This window comes from Olea europaea, chromosome 12 (genome assembly GCF_002742605.1).
Source record: "Olea europaea var. sylvestris chromosome 12, O_europaea_v1, whole genome shotgun sequence".
Taxonomy (NCBI): domain Eukaryota; kingdom Viridiplantae; phylum Streptophyta; class Magnoliopsida; order Lamiales; family Oleaceae; genus Olea; species Olea europaea.
In genome coordinates this window covers 17,012,918-17,033,344 of record NC_036248.1, presented here as the reverse complement: position 1 = coordinate 17,033,344, position 20,427 = coordinate 17,012,918, and the positions used below count along the sequence as shown (strand labels likewise).

The following is a 20,427-nucleotide window of genomic DNA, read 5'->3' as shown; positions in this document are numbered from 1 at the left end:
AGCTTCTAGCAATGATTTATCTGTACACTTGAATTTACTCCAATCACAATGCTTTTAGTCAATGGTTGGCACAATACCCAAGAAAAGTAAATTACTTTAAAGATGTAAAGAATTTCGCAAGGAACAGAACATTAAAACAAAGCAGATTAATCAATTATGAGAAAGTCGATGGGTCTGTATGTAATTTGGGGTCTGTTCAGTAATGATTTTAAAAATTGATTTTTTGATCGTTAGGAGAAAAGTGGAGGTTACATATGAGAGAAGAAGTCAAAAATTATGACCGAAATAATGAAATAACGATAAAAAAATCAATTTTTTAGAGTGAAAAATCATTCACAAATGGGGCCTATATATATCCAGGCAATAAAGAAATCTTTGATCCAAAAATCCATTGATCCATGTTTTATTGACTTCAACAGCACAAAACAAAATAATAATAATTTCACAAATTAATTCTCTCTCTATTACTTGATTTATAAATCAATCAGAAAAATAAAATAAAATCAATTAGCGAAAACAATAATCTTTAAGGGAAAGTCAAGAATTTTTCATCTTGGATCTGATGCCACATGTAAGCAATGTGTAACTAGCGCAAAATGTCCCTACCTTTCCAACTTATTGTAGAAAATGTCCTCACTTTTCATTTTTTTGACATTTTTGCCCCTATTTCCACATTTCTTTGCGCTAAACGTCTTTTTTACCATTTTTGAAGTAAAATGACCAAAATACCATTCTATTTAAACCAAAAAGAAAAATTGCAACTATAAGCCCAAACTTTTCATATGTGCAAATTAGCCCAAAATTGAAAAAAATAAAAATAAAAAAATTCTTCCACACCTCACCCCCACTCCCATTCCACCGCTGGCCTCCACCTCAACAACCACCGCCAAACCTTCGTCTGAAAAACTGGAGCTCACATCACAAACAACTTTCATCAACCCCAAACACTTTTCCATAAACAAATCAATCAAACAACAAATTTATATCAGCAAAATCAACCAATTTTATCCTTCACACGAACAGCTTATTTTCAGTGAAAAATCGTAAATTACTTCTTTTGAATCGTGAATTACAGCAATTGATTCACTATCTAGAGTCATTAAACTTTGAATTGTATGCTAGTTGGAGTAATTTGTTGATTAGAGATGTGGAGAAACGCCAATTGAAATGGGATCAAATGGTTTATGCGTTTTCTTAGTTTCTTGAATGAACGGCCATGTCCAGGAAAAATTGGGGAAGACCCATATACTCATTGGATGCGCCATGAGGAGTAGGTATTTGAGGTGGTGGTCCACGATCATGGCTCCCACCACCGACGTCGAAAAATTCGCCTAAAAACTGTGATGGCTATGTTCGAAGCTGCAGCCTGTTTTGTTTGATTGTGTGAATTAAATGACATTTGAGGACCATGGACAGGGACGCCTTGGTGTGTATATTCGGTTGGAATGTTGGGAATGGCATGAGTCTTGTCGAAACAGGTGGTGCCGTCCCTAATTTGCATTTGCAAGTTCGATATTTTGACTTGCAATTACCAAATCTGTTGGCATGGTAATTTGATATGTATGTGTTGAGGAGAGTGAGGGCTATTTGGCGGTATAGAGGTCCGATGGTTTCAACGGTGGTTGGTCGGAGTTTTTTGGCTTCAAAGTGGTGATCGATTTAAGGTGGTTTGTTGACTTTGTTTTTCAATTTTGAGCCGATTTGCACATATGGAAAGTTTGGGCTTATAATTGCAATTTTTCTTTTCTTTTTTTGTTTTGTTTAAATAGAAGGGTATTTTGATCATTTTACGTCAAAAATGGTAAAAATGACGATTAGCGCAAAGAAATGTGGAAAGAGGGGGTAAAATGCCTAATAATGAAAGGTATGGACGTTTTGCGCTAATTACCCCGTAAGCAATTAATCCTAATCCCAAGATCTTAGAATTCCATGATTTTTCACGATCAAATTTAATTGATCAAGAAACATACATCGATCCATGACAATTAATTGAAGACTTAGACCTGCAAAATAAAAGAAACAAGAAATCGTTTTCTCCATTTTCCTTTCTGTAATTCAATGTATTAATTGATGTGTTTCATTCACGTTTATAGGTAGAGAGATGGAACTTCATGGGCCTTTAAAATAACTTTTCATTTATTATCAAAGTTGACAGTAATAAAATTGCTACTTCTCAATGAGCCAATATGATTTTCACAATATTAAACACTTTTAATTAATGCTTCAATAATATTACATGGGCCACAATTAATTGGTCTAACACATCCATTTAAGTGTTAGGTAAGAACAAATGGAACCACGTGAGTGTTTGGCAAAAACAAATGGAATGAAAGCAATTAGCCTGGGCGACACTTATTTGGTTAAATTGTTGATTTGTTTACTGGTAAAACTTGTCATTCTCCTCCCTCCATATGCACTTATCTTTCTTTCTTCCATCGCATAGCAAATTTATTCCCCATTGCCGGTCAATCTTAGAGATCTCATCGACCGGCTCATTGGAGATCTACTAATCAAGTGCCTTCAAAATCCATATCAAATCCTTCTATCGTATTTTAGAATTGGATAGATTAATTTGTTGGTAAATCAAGGTACTCGTATTTGATTTTCCACAAACAGTTAAAAAAAATGTCTGAGAGTAGAGCTGGTCGTATCACTGATAACATTCGTAATATGGTTCCTAGCTTGTATCCTACGCACACGCCCTCAAAGCCCTCAATGTTTAGAGTTGGTGATCATTTACGCAGCATAAACCCAGAGGCTTACGATCCAAAAATAATAGCCATTGCCCATTTCACCACAATAAACCTCACTTGCAGAACATGGAGCAACACAAACTCAGTTATCTAGGGAGTCTGCTTGCAAGAGGAAGCGAGCCGAATGCATTAATATGTGTTACCACAATAATGCAATTCGAAGACAGGGCACGGAAATGTTACGCTGAAGACATCCACCTTGATGACGATGAGTTTGTGCAAATGTTGGTTCTTGATGGTTGTTTTATCATCGAATTTTTCCTTAAGTTTCAATCCGATGAATTCAGAGATGACGCCATTTTACGGTATACACATATACAAAATCAACTGTTTCATGATCTAATGCTATTTGAGAATCAGATTCCATTTTTCATTGTTGATGAATTGTTCAACACGATCAAGATCGATAATGAAGACAAAAACATCTATTCTCTAATATGGCCTTTACTGCGACATAGCATTTTCCCATTGCAGGATCTTCCGGAAGTCCCTATTGTTATTCCCCATCTTCTTGGGATTGCACATCACATACAGTGTTCTTCATCTGCAAGTTTATTAACTCAAAGGAATTCTATATAACATGGAGAATATACGTTCAGCTGTAGAGCTCGAGAAGGCAGAGATTTCCTTCCAAAAGTGGGAAGTCAATAGTTTTTTTGGTATTGAATTCGAAAATAAAGTTATGAAGATTCCAGAATGGAAAATTTCTGGTTCAACAGAATCATTGTTCCGAAATCTGATTGCATAAGAGCACTACTACACAGGCAGTCCTCAAAAATGTGTGACGGACTATATATTCTTCATGCATTGTCTCGTCCGTTCCCCTGAAGATGCAGAAGTGTTGCAACGTTCAGAAATCATTAGCAACTTTTTGGGGAGCTATGAAATGGTTTATCTTGTAATCAACCAGCTAGGCAAGGGTCTCATAAGTTCTGATGAGTTTCCATATTCTCGTATTTTCTCCGATGTAAATGATCATTGTGCCAAAATAAGGAATAGATGGATAGCAACATTAAAACGAGAATATTTCAACAGTCCATGGACAGCCATTTCAGTCTTTGCTGCCATTACCCTGCTTGGGCTCACCATCATACAGACTGCATTTGCTATTCTCTCATACGGTAAGTTACTCTTTTGAGTATTGCATATTTTAGCCTCCATTTGGCAGATTTCTAATGATTTGTAAATACGAATAATAAGAGGAATAGTAGAGGGTTTCACAAAATATGTAGGTATTAATGATTAGTAGCTATAATACTAGTATTTGATATTGACTTTGAATTTATAAACTAACTTATAAATTGTATCGAAATGGAGGCGTAGTGTAGAAGGATTCATCACGTAAGCTATTAGGAATTGACCTCAGATTGTTTCGTTAAAAAGGAAGCTTCTACCTTTCTTTGAAATACATTAATGATACATCTGCTAGGAGACAATCACGTGAACTACTAAGAGAAATTTATATTTGATTATCTTATTGTTTACCGACGTACATGTTATTTCAGACAATGATCTCAAGAAGAGGAATTGATTCAAAGTGTTTGAAGCTGGTAGCGATGTGTGGTAACTCAAATCACTATTAACTTCAAGGACGATACAGAGCTTAGAATTATGAATTATAATATGTATGATGGCCTGTACAATGAATGAATGTTACAAGATCAAGATTCAGACACCTTTTTGTCATTCTAAAAACTAGTTGTTCTTTGTGTTTCTTTTGTGAAAGTTTTTTTTTTTTTTTATGTTTTTTTTTGTGTGTTAAATGTAATATTTTTCAAAAATTGTGGTACTAAGTGTAATGCTTTTTTATTTTTTAATTAATGTAATATTTTAGTTAATTAAATGTAATTTTATTTAGATATGTTAATAGTAATATAATTAATAATTAATAATGTTTAAAATAAATTATTTATTGAGAATTAAAAAATAAGAAAAAACCAGAAATACTGTTCATTTGGTTTAATGAATTGAAGTTGACATTATAAAACAGTGTGAAAGTTGCACTAATTTGGTGCCGTGGATTGGAACGCCATTTTTCATTTTATGCAACAATCTTTAATGAAGTGTACTATTTTTCTACCTTGGTTTCTAGATCCTCCAGAACTATTGTTCTAACTACTAATATTCTCGGCCATCATTCTTTCTATTTTTAGTTCTAACCCTCACCACTAAATTTCCAAAATCTTGTACAACATCGAGCTCTAACTCTTTACTTCTCACAGAATTAACACACATCTCAGAATTCAACTTATCTTTACCATATTTGATGACATTTTTAACTTTTCTATAATTTTCAGAAATAGCATTCAATAAGATTACAGCCTTGTATTCTTCAAAAAGTTTCTCGCTTTATAATAATATTGTGGTCCAATTTATTGAAATTATCCAAATTATCATCAATATCTTTTGAGGGATCTATTTTAAAGTGAAAAAACCTTTAAAGAAGAAACAATTTACTTGGTAAAGATTTTACAAGATAAAGTTATCCCAATTTATCCCACAATTCTTGTGGAATCCAATTCTCCTACTTTTCTAAGAACAACATCAGAAAAATGAAGTATTGTTAAAGTATAGGCTAACTCATCAGCCTCGAAGTTACTGTTTAGAAGCCAATTTCAAGAAATTTTCCATTAATTGCTTTTGAAATCTTCTGTTAAACAAGCATCCCCTCATTTTCTGTTGCCAAATTAAAAAATCACATTTTCCAGTAAAAAAATCCCAATTCAAAATTAGTATTAATCATTTTGAAATAAATGTTGTTAGATTTTGGAAAATCAATTATCATTGTCAAATATGATTGAAGCATATCACTAAAAAATTCACGCGTAACGCAGCAGAAAATGATATCACACAATTACATATTTGCGTTCGGTAACTAGAAAAAATCCCAACTGAAAGAACCAAAAATGAGGATCTTTTAAGTTATTTCTAGAATGATCAAAGAAATTTATTGTCCGCGTAAAACTTTCCACAAAGTCAGTTCACATGACATTGACACGAAGATGATCCACAATGCGTAATAATCCATTTTAAGCGTTTCTTATGTTCTATATTGTTATTTTAATGTATTTCGTATTTATGTCTGACAATCATGTTGCAGGGAGGTGGTGAAATCTACATAATCAAGTTCACAGAACTTTTGGGGGATGGTTTAGATATCAAACCTGTTTGTGAGGAATTGACCCATATTGAAGGAAAAAGTTAGCTGATAAAATTTGTGCTGTGAATTTTGATCCATAAACAGTTTTCACTTCTGTTGGCATAACACCTGCATGGCATTTATGTTTCAAATGTTGGGAACGAATTCGAAAATGGGTTGAAAGTTAGGGAACATTTGCTGCTGCTATTTACCCTATAAAGTATGTCTCATAAAAAAAGTTGGGCCGGTTTTACACTTTTAAAGTTTAGCATATGAGAGCGCTTAACAGCAAAAATTGACAAAAAGAATCAATAGTGAACAAAACCTACACAAGGTTCAGGGATTAGTGTCAAGAATTGAAGAATAGGGATCACTTGTGTACAGTAGACACAGGTTAGTGATTACCTGTACAAAAATTCCATGTTTCTAAAACTAATTCCGACACAATGATCAAAATGTTGAATCAGACTTGCACTGGAGGCTGATTTTCATAGATATAAAAACATATTAATAACCAGATGTCAAGGCTCTTTATAGTAAAAAATATTCATAACATTTATATCAACGCCGAATAATTCATAACACAAATTTTCCATGTTTTCGTTAAATACGCAATTAAGAATACAGATCCACTGGAGCTGTTCCACTCGGTTCGTGATTGAACCAATTGGTCGATCGAGTTGTTTAGTAGAAACTGAACTTTTGGATAGTCTTAAGACTACAAGTAATGGGATCCAAATATCAAAGATGAGATGTTTTAGTAATAGATGAGCAAGTAAACTTCATTCTCAATAAACTTGTGTCAGTAAAATGAATCGTTTTGAACTTTCATTCCTTAACAATAGAATAGAGGCAATAGGAAATTAAAGGGGACAACCCATGCAGACAAAAAGCTTTGACTACTCAAAAAGACAATGCTATAGTTACATTTATGAAGAACCCAATCATGACTGGATTGAATTCAACTCAAACTCATTATGAATGCAATGATGAAGCAAAAGAAGTCAATTCACAATGAGTAAAAAGCCAGATTCCTAATCCTGTCGCCTATTGCATAAATAGCATAGGATCCCAAGCACACTTTGCACACATTCCATGTTTTTCAAGATTGGTTATCATTAGCATACACAGAGCACCTAAACAAAGTGTTCATATTTCAATTCCAGTCTTCTGCTTACAAATCTCCTTTCCCAGGCTTGTGTTTAAGATGATAAGAACTCGGATTCTACTCTATCTTCTCCTTGCATGGCTTATCTCAGCAGCATTTCAACAGCATCAGGCTATTAGTCGTGTCAGTCGACCAACCGAATCAGGCAAGCTACTATATTTCTCATAATTTGAGATGACATGCTTAAATATACTTGTTGTGGTAGTACATTTGCAATCAACATGCTTAAGTTAAATGTCGTGCTCTAGCATTTTTAAACTTAAAAGCATGTCTACAAGGAATATTCCTCAATCAAACAGTTTAAGCTTTTAAATGAGGTAGTTTAACATGTGTCAGAACAAACAATTTTTCTAGCTTCAAGTTTCTTCCCGTCCACGTACAAAAGATTGTGCATGTTGAGAGCATGTCTAATGGCTCAAGTTTTTTGATGATGTAGTTCAACTACCTTAATAATGCTTACCATTAAATCAAATTAATTATTTGGTTCTTAAAAATTCAAGTTTTTAATGAAGCCTCTACCTTCTAAATCCTCACAACAGTTGGTTTGAAGATCAAACCTGCAGAATTTTACAGCACGAGGATAGCAGCTGGACACATTGTGAGAACTTCGGTAAGAGTACAAGCAAGTTCTATCCTTCATTTACAGTCCAAGTATTGTTTTTATCTAAGGTGATAAAATGGTGATTCATGACTCGTGTTTTACCGACAGGAAAATGGCATCGAGGAGGGAAAAAGCAAGAAAAATTGTAAAACACCATCTGGACCAAATCCAATTGGAAATCATCGTCCACCATCAAGACCCTAAAGTGGAGCATTTATTCTCTGTAGAACACAATATTCCTTCAAAGTTGGAGGTTAAACATATTGGCATTAATTGAAACTTATGTTCAGGTTACTAGTATAATAGTACTTACTTTTAAGATTTAATTTGCCTACATCTAATATGTGTTCCAGAAAATGATTTACTATCTACAGAACTGCCAACTCTTAGATACCTCATTTATTTAATCTAAGCATAGCTATGAAAATCAAATTTATGCAGTATCAAAAATTGCTGGAAAACCACAATATTAGTTTGAGCCCCATTTTTTGCCCAAAAAGCATTTTGGAATAGTATTTTGTTGGAGAATTTGTGGTTAAAAAATAAGGTAAAGTTTTAGATTTGCAAATAAAATTATTTTATAGGAGAACGTGTAGTTGAAAATGAGTTTTGAAAAAATGAGTTTTGGAAAAATGAGGGCAAAACATAGGCTAAATCTGTTTTCTGTATGACATATCAGGTCTCAGAAGTTCATCAGAATTTCTATTTACAAATTACAGCTCACTACAGTAAGGCTCAAAGGGTTTACTTTGTGTTCAATTTCAATGGTTCTAATTAGCATATTCTCTGTTGTCAACAAGATATAAGCTTATAGAACAAAAATAAAAGAGAAGAAAATCTATACCAATGCTGCTCAGGATGGAAAAGTCATCTGGAGTGGGCAGTCGGGGAGAGAGACAATTGCCAACCATTTCTCAATTTAAAGCAAAAAGTACTGGTTCCAAATGATACTATTTTGGGTAGATTCAGCTCCAATTCAACCCCTAGTCCATACATGATTTTGAAAAGCAAGAATGATGCATGAGGTAACATTTTGCTTACCATGCTACCCTCATATTTGGCAACACTGCACAATTTTCATATAAATATGATATACTTGACAGTCTGAAAGATGATATTCAGTATCAAGCATGCATGGGAACAAACAGTAATTGATTTTTTAATAATATTGTTAGACCTCAACTAATGACTGGCATGAAAATGACGACCAGAAATTGACCATTTGACTGGCGTGCAGTTTATCATACATACAATGTTTACTGGCAATAAAACAATGCATACCAAACACTTGTTCTCTGATCTTTTATTCCACCTGAGGGCGGCTTTGGAACTGATTTGCTGCCAATAAAAGCATATGACTCATCCAGAACTCCTTATCCTGCTGATTGAATTCTATTAAAATCTATTTTAAGATAATCAGTTTCTCGAGTAAGTAGCAATACTAGATCTTCTAATAACTGTATGTCATATTTCAACCCATAGAGAAGATTGTGATTACCAGCAGCAGACAAGCAATTATGTGTGTGTTTCTGGTGCATAATGGATGTACTACCCCATTTTTCAGAAATACCATTTTCACTCCAGCTCATTGGCTACCCTAATACTAGAACCCGAGGGATTTGTGTCGATCCATCAGGAATGGACCACTACCACTGTTACTACCAAAGTGTCAAAATTTGACTTTTCTAGAATCATTTTCCAATGGATTATGTACAAATTTTGTTCTTTATATAGTCGAAATATGTACAACATTTCTAGAGCATGTGTAAAGATTAATTTTATGAATAACATGTAACCATGTCTAATGTCAAAACCCTTTTGATCAAATCCCCTGGTCCAAAGATTTGACATCCGTAACCAAACCCAATTATCAAATTGGAGACAACAAACCTAGAGTAACATGTAGACTTCTATGAAAAGCTGAACTTTTGGTACTGCTCCAACTAATTATTAGGTTATTGATACCAGCAATCTCAACTTTGACCAGGGAGGTTAATGATACCAGCAATCTCAACTTTGACCAGGGACAAAGAACTTATCTATTAAACTCTCCCATTTTTTCATGTTTTACCTATAATACCTAGAACCACTACTCCGAACAGGTCAAAGGAATCCTAAGATTATAGGGTCTCTGGGGACAGGAAACGTACCCGGAACTCCATGCATTACTTTCCAACTGTCATGTTAGAACATGCACAGACAAGGATGTAACTTCCTCCCTCTATCTCTTACCCCATGTCCTTGTGGGTGGGTGGGTAGGTGTCTAGTGTCTACCTGTCTACATGGATATGATTATGAATGAACTCATCGTTTACTTGACTAGTCTGATGAAAGAAACATGTGCTTTATATTGTTTTCAGAGGGGAAAAAATAGCATGGAGTTCAGAGAATGCTACAAAGCAATAAATGTTTATGTCAGGATAGGACTCTCAGCGTGTGATATTACATACTTGCAGAACACTAAACCAATTCTAAGGTTTATTTTGAAGCAGGAAAACAATTCTACAACAGATACCTAACATTGGAAGACCTTTCACACAAGAAAACTCCAGCTGTAACTTTCACATAAGTGATGCCAGTTTATGGTGTTATGCGTTACCATTAAAATCATAACATTAGAAAATTTTGAATTCTTCATGCATCCCTTATTTATGTTCCATGAGGTTATGCATGCCAATGTTGATCCAAACGTATACATTACAAAAATTCGCTATCCTAAACTAATGATACCACATAAATCAAATTTTACATTTAAAATTGAAAATAAAAAGAAAAAATTTTGTGTTGCTGCAGAAAACGACCAAACAAAAACAAATCAGACATGGAAATTAAATGCTACCCTCTCAAAACAAATATTAAATTAGATCACGAATACCTGAGCAGAAAGAGATGCGTTATAGAGTAATTAGACATATCTGGCTTAATATTAGTGGCAGCAAAATTTACCTATTTCTTTGTCAAAGGGAAGGTGGCAATTTGAACAAGAACATTGACCAATATAATAGCAAACCCATAAGATACGACGTGCAGAGGTAAGTCCATTCTTTATTACCTGACTGAGTAAAGCATGTGCTTCATCAATTCCTTAAACTCTACCTAATATTCGAACACCTAATAACAGGAAGCAAAGACCGCTGCCTGGGGTGTGATTTTCTTCTTCTTAGACAAATAGTAATCGATATAAGAGTTTGAACTGCCACAGATAGGTTAATGTTATTCAAATACGTATCATGCTAGATTCTTGAAGTGACCAATGAGACATTATAGAATAAACTGCTGATCAAAATAAAGTGTGATTCTTGCGCATCAGGTCAAAATTGAGCATAAGATCTGAATCAGCACATCAGAATTCAAAGCCCGCTGAGGTACGAGTAGAACTCGTCGTCCCTATAAGTTGACATTTGCACTTGACTTCAATCAAAAAAGCACTGAATCTAGGAGATCCAGAGGTTGGACAGAATTTGATTAGTTAGCATAAATTCTAGCCACTGAAATAGAGGGAATGGAGGTTGAGTTGGCTTATTGGGCAGAATCTGGCAGCAAATAAATGATTGCCTGACTTTGGAAGTATATGCACCAAGAACTAGAGACAATTACAAAACTAACATAACTAGAGCTCTAACTAGTAACCTTTTCTGATTGGTAGAGCAAGGCTCTAATACCATGAAAAGAAAGAGAGAGTATATACTTCATCATAATGTATTGAAATGCAAAGACTACATTTATAGGACAAAATACAGTTATAAATGAAAAGAATCTACACAATTGTACATCATAGAATTATAAAATTAATCTACAGAAGATCTCATATATATTAGGGGAATCTCCTGTGTGACACAAGGGGAACTGATTCCATATTGGAAATCATGCAGGCTAATATTCACTTCACTGACTAGAAATAATCCAAAGAATTATCTTTTAGCTTTTGATGTGGTACCGAGAGGATTTCATAACAGAGATGATAAGATGCAATTGACACCTTCATTTAAGTTTATGAGTGTAACTCTTGATTGTAAAGTCCTGCTTAGCGAGAATTTGTATATGAGTATATGAGTACTAACAAAACCCAGGGTCCATGAAATTCTATGGCAACTGCAAACAATTGGAGCAGAAACTTTGTTCAATTAAAATTCTACGATTAGATATAAAACTTTAAACATTATACACCTCCAAGACAACTCCCATCGCATCGGAAATGATCATCAGTTAAAAGATTCGGCAGCAAGGTTTTGTGCATAACTTGAGATCCAATCTCTCAGCAATTGTTGGAGATTTAAATATTGCTTCATCCTCATCAATTCGATAACCAGCAATTGAATCTTCACCATTTTAATATCATTATCAAATCAGAGATTTAGCTAAATTTAACAGCAAAAGAAAAAGAATTAGTATGGAAAACAAAACACATGAATTAGGGAAAATAGATTACTCAGCAGCAGAAATTTTAACTTTTTTAAGTCATAGGTTCGATTCTTCTACCAATGCGTACTCAAATTTTGAATTTGCAAAAAACGAAGGTTTTTCGTCCTCGTTGTAAACTAAATTTTCCAAACAATCTCACAACGCAAATCTAAATATAAATTAGTCAAAATAAGCGTTAAAGTAAAATATAAACGTATGGTATAGACTCAGATGCATTTACATATATGTAATCGACATCGACGACATGCAAGTAACCGTATATGGAGAGACCTGCATCGGGGTCTGCTGAGCTTGAAATTTTGAAGTCTTCCCCCACTAAACTGCCCAAAAAAGAATTTTTGTTCATTTGCAATTTCAAGAGCGCAATTCGATGATTTCGGCGAAACATGAAATGAGGTGGAATAATAAGGTAAATTTATATGTAATATATTTTATGTACCTTAATGCTGCAATTTGTATATACTAGTCAACATTAAACAATTTATTATAAAATATTTTATAAGTACGGTAAAAATAATATTTGAATATACAGGAATGTTAATTAATTTAAAATTAACACCATGAAATATAAACGTAATAATGAATGTTAAATCATTTATTTAATTTCTTATTAAGTAAAATTGGACGTTAATTAGCATACATGGACCTGAATAATGAAATGCATGTTAAATGTGAAATTCTAATTAACTTATAATTAAAATTAATAACACTGAAATGCATAAATGAATTTGAATATTGATTAACTGAGAATTAATAATAGAGAATTTATATATTAATGAAAGCACACGAGTTAAATGAATTTGTCAAATGTACATGTATATTGATAATAACTAAATGATTAAATGAATTAAATACATATTGAAAAACGAAAAGTAAAGTATTATTGAAATAATTGAATTATGGTAAAGGTAGAATTGTCCAAAAAATATTCTCACTTATATGATATTCAATATATTATAGATAAATATAATATTACTCTTTTTGGCCGTTTGGACTGTCGATGTATCTATTGTTAAACGTGTCAGATTTTTTATTAGTTTTGAAAATAAATATGGATACGATTTAATAATTATAAGAAAAAGAAAAAAAGTTCGACCATCCAAGTGAATTCGTTTAAAGAATGCAGTGGAAAGTGGCAAAAAAATGTAGAATATTAGTGAAGAAACGAGAAAATATTATCTGAGTCCAAAATGTGATGCCATTTTTGGTTTTTAATGACTATTACAAATTGAACCCTGCAATAAATTAACTTTTTTTCAACTATTTAATATCAAAAGTCCATATTTTATATTAACTAAAAAAATCCAATATGTATGGTCAAACAAAGAAATTCTTCTTCTTTGTTGACAAAGAAAACGTTGAATGTGTATTATGTGTTCAAATAACCAAAAAGGATACATATATAATGTTAAATTATGAAGCTTACTATCAACTAAGAATCTAAGATCAAATGATTATGTAAATGTTAATCGAGAGAATTGCACTTAATAAGATCCATGAACTCATGAAACAAAAGAAAAGTTCAATCAATTTGAGCACAAAAAAAATACCTAGCGTTTCCGCTTAATGGAACAAACTACATAGATCCTAACTTCCAGAAAACGTAAAACATAACTACTTGCAAAGTTCAATCAATCTGAGCATAAAGTATCGAAGGACTTGAGCTCAAACACTATAAAACATAATTCTGGTAATCTTATAAATTTTCTTATGCAAAATACGAAAATTTGCCTTATAACACTATTTACACATGAGTGTCAATAAAGCTTATAATAAATAAATTCTAAAGAAGAGTGTTGTAAATGCTAATTTATGAGATAAATACAATAGTAGACCATATTATCAAAGACATTAATGTACACGAGAAACTTAGATGCACATCTTAGGTGTGGGGATGGACATAACTCCCTATCCCCAGCTCGTCAAAAATTTTGAGGATGAGAAACGATGATGAAAAATGCCAAGTGTACACTTAGTCCGCGTTTGGTAACAATTTTTCACCCCAAAAATCAATTTTTTGATCGTTATTTTACTATTTCAGTCGTCATTTTTTATTTCTTCACTCACAAATAAGACCCGCTTTTTTCTCAAAAGATCAAAAAATCAATTCTCATAATCACTACTGAATAGGCTATTAGTTTGGTGGGGTCCGCGATTATTGGGTGGCTGTCAGTCAAGGTATATACCTAACATTATTCAACGATGATTAACATATCAACCTTTATCGTTTCAATTACTTATTATTTATTAATATTTTTTTTATTTTAAAAATATGGTAACAACTTAAGAAAAATAAAATAAAATTCGAAGAGAATCCTTAAGGTTTAAGGCTGGATCAATGAGATGCAGTAGGGAAGTCTCATGTAGGCCTGGACATTGTAGGCCCAAAGTTGGCCCTAAAAAGTGAATCAACTTCGGGTGGGCTATCCAAGCCCAACCTCAATATGTACTGAATATCTGGGTTTTTCCTAACACCGTAGTCTTGCACTTCTAACCCTTCGCTCTCATCCGGCTCCCCCAAACCCTAGAAGGAACACGTAGAAGGGAAAACGCGAAATGGGTAAGAAGAAAAGCAAAAGAATAATCTAAAATTTTCGTTTTATGTAAAACTGGCGATTAATTTTATATGAATTAACGTTGTTGTGCTAATTTATAGCTCGGATGAAGGTGCATGAGTTGAGACAGAAGAACAAGGCGGAGCTTTTGGCGCAGTTGAAGGATCTGAAGGCGGAGCTGGCGTTGCTTAGGGTCGCAAAGGCCACTGCTGGTGCCGCTAACAAGCTGTCGAAGATTAAGGTGGTCAGACTCTCTATAGCTCAGGTGCTGACCGTCATTTCTCAGAAGCAGAAGGCAGCTCTCAGGGAAGCGTACAAGAATAAGAAGTATTTACCTCTTGATCTCCGCCCCAAGAAGACCCGTGCTATTCGCAGGCGGCTAACCAAACACCAGGTATATCTTTTCACATTGCATTTGTTTTTTGTTATGTTTTCTGGATTTCACATTGGATAAATCATGTGCCAAACGGATATAAACCATGAACATAGCAAAAGTAACAGTTTTTTTTTCTATAATTAGTCAATTCACAGTTTTCAATCTGCTGCTCGTCTTCGTTTTGCTTTTGAATCCATTAGTTGCAATTGATCAGTCCCTCATTTGTTGCAGTATATGAGTCTTTATCTTCAATAGTCTTGTTATAGACTATAATCTATCAGTGAATAGTTAAATAACAACTATAATTTTTGTAAATCGTCAATAATGCACTGCATTGTGGACTAATTAACTGGAATACAAGAATGTGCACTTTAATATTCTAATATGAGACCTTATTAATTTGTGGTCTTCTTATGTATTTTTGATGACTATCATTTGTTAATAAACTAATACTGATTTCTTTTATTTTAGAATTGTTAACCCCTCAGTTTGGTAGTAAATTTCTGTTCAATCCTGTTTAAAAAATGTTGGATATGAGTTTTGTTATGCTTCCAATATCCAATTCAGCTAATACCTAATGCAAAGTGATCTCGAGTACGCCTGCTATTATGATCAAGACACATTGCACAGTACATATGATGACTACCTTAGGGATGCACCCTCATGAGTTCCATTATTGATTTATTTCTTATGTTTCATTGTACTCCCTATCTTTGAATGTGATAACTTACTGTTCTTATGCTGGAGGTATGGAAGTGTCTTTTGAGCATCAAGGCTATAGTATTAATGTCTTTTCAATGGTATGGAAGTTTCTTTTGAGCATCAAGGCTGTAGTATTCTTATTTGAAATAATATTTGTCATGAAGTACATGTATATATTTTCTTGTTATGTGTTGACTTGTTGTAATTTAATGATCGACCGTGAGTGCATGCCTTCGAAAATTTATTGCCATATTGCATCAGTTGATGATTTACTAGTACCTTTAATAACATCATTAACTAAAAAAAGGTTGAACCCCAACTTTAAGGGCTCCCACCGCCCCGTCTCTAAAGCTTTGTGAGGGAGGTAAATCGTGGGATGTGCCCCAGCAGGTCAGGGAACATCATTAACTTATATGGCCTTTCCTTGTGTTTTTCTTTTTTGCCCCTGTGTATCAAGTGTGTAGTTTTAGCTTGCATGTGGGTGCTGTCTTTTATCGTGTAACTTGGATACTTTCTTCCTAAATCAGTTGGGTAAGTTTTGACTTTTGGTCTTTTTCCTGTAGGCATCTTTGAAGAGTGAAAGGGAGAAAAAGAAAGAGATGTACTTCCCAATGAGAAAATATGCAATTAAAGTTTGAGTTGATCTATTATCAAAATTAGGTATTATCCCTGTTTAATCTAGGAGGATACTATATTTTGTTTTCGTATGTTAGCTGAAAATAGTTTTGATTTTGAGAAACTATTGAGAAACTATTGAGTTTGGGTGTTATTATTTCTTATTATCTAATGACTACTAGCTTACAACACTGAAGTTCTTTAAGTTTTGCGCTTTATTTATGTTCTTTTTGTATCTGTGTTACCTATATAACTCAGCAATCTAGTTTGTATTACTATTTAACTAACAATAGAATATTATTCTATAATTTGGATGCCCAAAATTGAGTAAATTCTAACATCAAGAGGGCATGACGAGAGATTATTTATTTATTTATTTAAATCAAGAAAAGAGATTTTTGCCTTAATTTATAAATAACTAAAGATATAAAACAAAACCTCTAACGTGGTATGTTACTATCTTGGTTCAATAGAGCAACAAGTTCAAGGTCAAGTTTCAAATGTTACAAGTCCAGCTGTTGAGACGAAATTAGACGTTTTCTTATTTGTAATACTATTTCAATTATTTAAAATTTATTACTGATACTTAATGAGTTTATTTAATGCATAAAAAACTTGAATAATATAAAATATAAATGGCGACGTATTTAGTGTCTGGGCTCTCACTAGTCACGCCTTTCGTCTCCGAGACTCGCATGATATATGATCAAAATATGATTGTTCGATTTTTTATGCCATTTTTCAGATGTTTACACATTTTTCTTCACAAATTAAGCTACTCAAATAGAGAAATTTGACAGAAAATATTGACAGAAGTGAAGTGACGAATTGGGATTTCACCTGTTTTTTAAAAAAAAAAAAAATCCGTCTTTCAACGAATTAGTGCTCAGGCTTGTCTGGCTCCATTTCGTATCAAATTTCTCTTTGAATAGCATGATTGTTTTCGCCCCTCACACCTAGCTTGCGTATTCCCCGCTGATTATGGTCTACACAATGTAAAGTGAGCACATGGGCAAAGATGTGGATTTCGTTTGTAAGTTACTATCATGGGACCTAAGGAACTTGCTAATGTGAGAGGGGTCGGGACAGGCCACCATTTGAGTAGAATTATTTTGGGATAGTCGCAGTTTCCACGTGTGGACCCCATGTTCTCCCAATTAAGTGGCTCCCACTTTTGCCCATTTTCAACATTGACGTGCTCATGGGCGGACCCGGGGGCGTCCCCTAGGGTCACTTGACCCTTCAGATTTTTTAAGCTCCTTTCCTTTCCTTTCCCTCTTTTTTTTTTTTCTTAGTTTTCGGACTCCTTATAGAATATCAGACGAAGTTGAAATATTACATTCTTAATATCATTTTGAAGTACTCACGGCCTAATATTTCATAATGTTAATGTTGTGCGTAATTGCCAATTGTAGCAAATGTTACGACGCGTAAAAATAGGTCGTTTCAAACTAATATTTCGAGAATTTTGATGACAAGTTAACTTTAAAAAATTTTCGACAATTATATGCTAGCTATATCTATAAATCTTCTATATCCTCTCGAAACTCATTTCGAGAACTATATCATAAACATATCGAATGATTTAAATGAATATCGAAAATAGTTAAACGTATATACCAAAAAGAGACATATAGTTGTCTTTTTTGGAAAAAAAATAAAAATAAAAAATCAATTATTATATTAATGTTTATTATTTTAGCTCGAAAAAATTTTCAATATAATTTACTTTATTTTATTAGGAAATTTTATGTGGTATAACATAAAATTTTATTTTTTTGACGTAAAAATTCTTAATAAAATTTTTATTACTTCATAGGGTTATAAATTGTTATATTACTTTTTCGTCTTAATTATTTTTATATAAAAAAATTCAATCATTTTTAAGATTTATTATTATTATTATTATTATTATTATTATTGTTGCATTTTCCTCTTGATCAATTAATTTTTTTTAAATGATGTCAAAAATTTTATTAAGAAATTTATTAGATTATTTTTTTAAAAAAAATTAATTGATTGAGAGAAAAAAGTAACAATAATAAAAAAAAATACTAAAAATGATCAAATTTTTTTTATATATATAAAAAAATTTTAGATGTAATAATAATCAAGATGAAAAAGTAGTATAACAATTTATAACCCTTATAAAGTAATAAAAAAAAATTCGTCGCTTTTTTTAAAAATTTGATTGCAACCCCTTAATAGAAAATGTCTGCGTCCGCCCGTGTAACGTGCTTTCTTCACTTTTGTTTAAGATCATCATGGACCATGCTCATTAATCTTACTCAATTGAAATATGCAATAATCTATTTGTTGATAAGATGTCTTACTATGTTTATCGTGAAATAATTTTCTTTTAAAACAAACAAGTCAAGTCGACTCGGTGAAAAGCAACTTTATTTATGTCAAAATCAACAGAAGAAAGTATTAGGGAGTGGATGAGTGTTGAGAGGAAAGAATTTGCACACGTTTAACGTTCAGTAAGGATCTCGAGAGGTAATGAGTGAGTACTTGAATAGATGAAAATTACAAATACTCAAAACATAAATACCCACAGATTAAGTAAGGTAATTTTATATAAAATACAGAATAATATTGCAAGCATGTATAATTGGGCAACCCTTTTAAATGAAAATGTAACTGATCTACTTCGTAGATGTTTTAAAATATATTTAATCGTTGATATGAGTAAATGACAACTTGAACCACTTACTTTTCAATAGTAGAATAGCTGAAAAAGAAATCGGTATGTAGATTCAAACCAATTTATTTAGATTCTAGACTCCATGAATCAATTTCGTTTGTGGAGAATTGTCACCCTAATTGCATAAAACCAATGCTTATGGACAGGGACGGAGTCAGGAATTAATGTTACATTTAATGAAATGTAAGTGTTCAATTCTATATGTTCTGCAATTACTCTACGCCAACTTAACTGCACGAGACTGCCATTCATGTGAATCTGATGGATTATAAGTTGATCCAACTAGTCTCGTCGAGTGGAGAGCATAAACTATATAATTCGAGAGTTCATGTTCTCGGACTCCCAAGTAAAATAAGGATAGTCGAAGTATAATAATCTTGTTCGTTAATGGCTTCTTAACTATTTAAAAGTAAAGAGAAAATAGTACACTATTATATTAGATATAATTCAATTGGACAATTAACAAATTCATGTATTGTTTATTATTTCTTTGAACATAGCCAACAAATCCAATATTTATCACTTGTAATTGGCTGTTGGCAACTACTTTTCCTTTCCCGTTGGACCATTTTTTTACCCACTTGTTCATAGTAGAAAGGCCCACAAAATAGTAACATATGGTACATAAACAGTTAAAAACAGTAACAATTTTCCTTTTTTTTCTTAAAAAAGAGGCCATTTTTAATTTCCACCTATCATGGCAATAATATTTATCACGTATAGAGTTAAACATGCCGAGTGCCAAAGAGAATTAGACTAAACCAAATAAATTTTAGCATAAAATAAAGTGATGATACTAAACTTGTCAATCAGAACTAGCTGGTTGCGATTCGACTAACGTGTTACAAAGATCACAATAGTAATTTATGTTGATATCATGACTACAAGATATTACATTACACAATAATTACTCACCATTTAAACACCACATTTTTCAAATTATCATTACACGAGAAGAAATCCTCCGTCAGCTGAGTCTGGTCGAGGTTTAGACTTAAAGTTTTGATCATATCCAATTTCCATTTCATCCGAGAAAAACTATTTGCCTAATGACTAATAGTGAATGGAACCATTTCATTCTCGGTTAAAAGGTAATTCTTTTTTTAGCAAAAATCGAGCTGAATTGCTTGATTTGACCCAATTCGAATCCGGTTCATCTACTGTTGGTACATTTCCCACCCCTAACCATGCTACAAACATCCCATATAATTAGGAAGGACTGCAGCTCACTTTTTTTTTTCTTTTTTCTTTTATATATATAGATTTTTCTTTTCTTCGACAGACATCCCATAATCATCAACTTTACATCCCATAATCATCTAGGGACGGGGCGGTTGGGGCCCTCAAAGTTGGGATTCAACCTTAGATTTCTGTTTCTTTATGAATTCA

At 32.9% G+C, this 20,427-nt stretch overlaps 2 protein-coding genes and 1 long non-coding RNA gene across 5 annotated transcripts; 2 read left to right on the top strand and 1 right to left on the bottom strand.

Annotated features, from left to right (window-relative positions):
• Window positions 1-2,347: 2,347 nt before the first annotated feature.
• LOC111406996 lies at window positions 2,348-3,744 on the top strand. The gene is made up of 2 exons (XM_023036340.1): window positions 2,348-3,058; window positions 3,228-3,744. The coding sequence occupies exons 1-2, from the start codon at window positions 2,820-2,822 to the stop codon at window positions 3,310-3,312; spliced, it is 324 nt and encodes a 107-aa protein (XP_022892108.1). The 5' UTR covers window positions 2,348-2,819; the 3' UTR covers window positions 3,313-3,744.
• A 2,950-nt stretch (window positions 3,745-6,694) lies between these two features.
• On the bottom strand, window positions 6,695-12,474 carry LOC111405917. 3 transcript variants are annotated; one of them, XR_002704903.1, is made up of 3 exons: window positions 12,354-12,474; window positions 11,829-12,019; window positions 6,695-9,039 (listed from the first exon to the last, which is right to left on the bottom strand). It is a non-coding gene; the product is annotated as an uncharacterized LOC111405917 (long non-coding RNA). The 3 variants fall into 3 exon arrangements; XR_002704902.1 differs by having other exon boundaries at window positions 6,773-12,019; window positions 12,304-12,474; XR_002704901.1 differs by having other exon boundaries at window positions 6,773-12,019.
• A 2,030-nt stretch (window positions 12,475-14,504) lies between these two features.
• Window positions 14,505-16,536, top strand: LOC111405915 (60S ribosomal protein L35). The gene is made up of 3 exons (XM_023035024.1): window positions 14,505-14,643; window positions 14,740-15,032; window positions 16,280-16,536. The coding sequence occupies exons 1-3, from the start codon at window positions 14,640-14,642 to the stop codon at window positions 16,352-16,354; spliced, it is 372 nt and encodes a 123-aa protein (XP_022890792.1). The 5' UTR covers window positions 14,505-14,639; the 3' UTR covers window positions 16,355-16,536.
• Window positions 16,537-20,427: the final 3,891 nt, after the last annotated feature.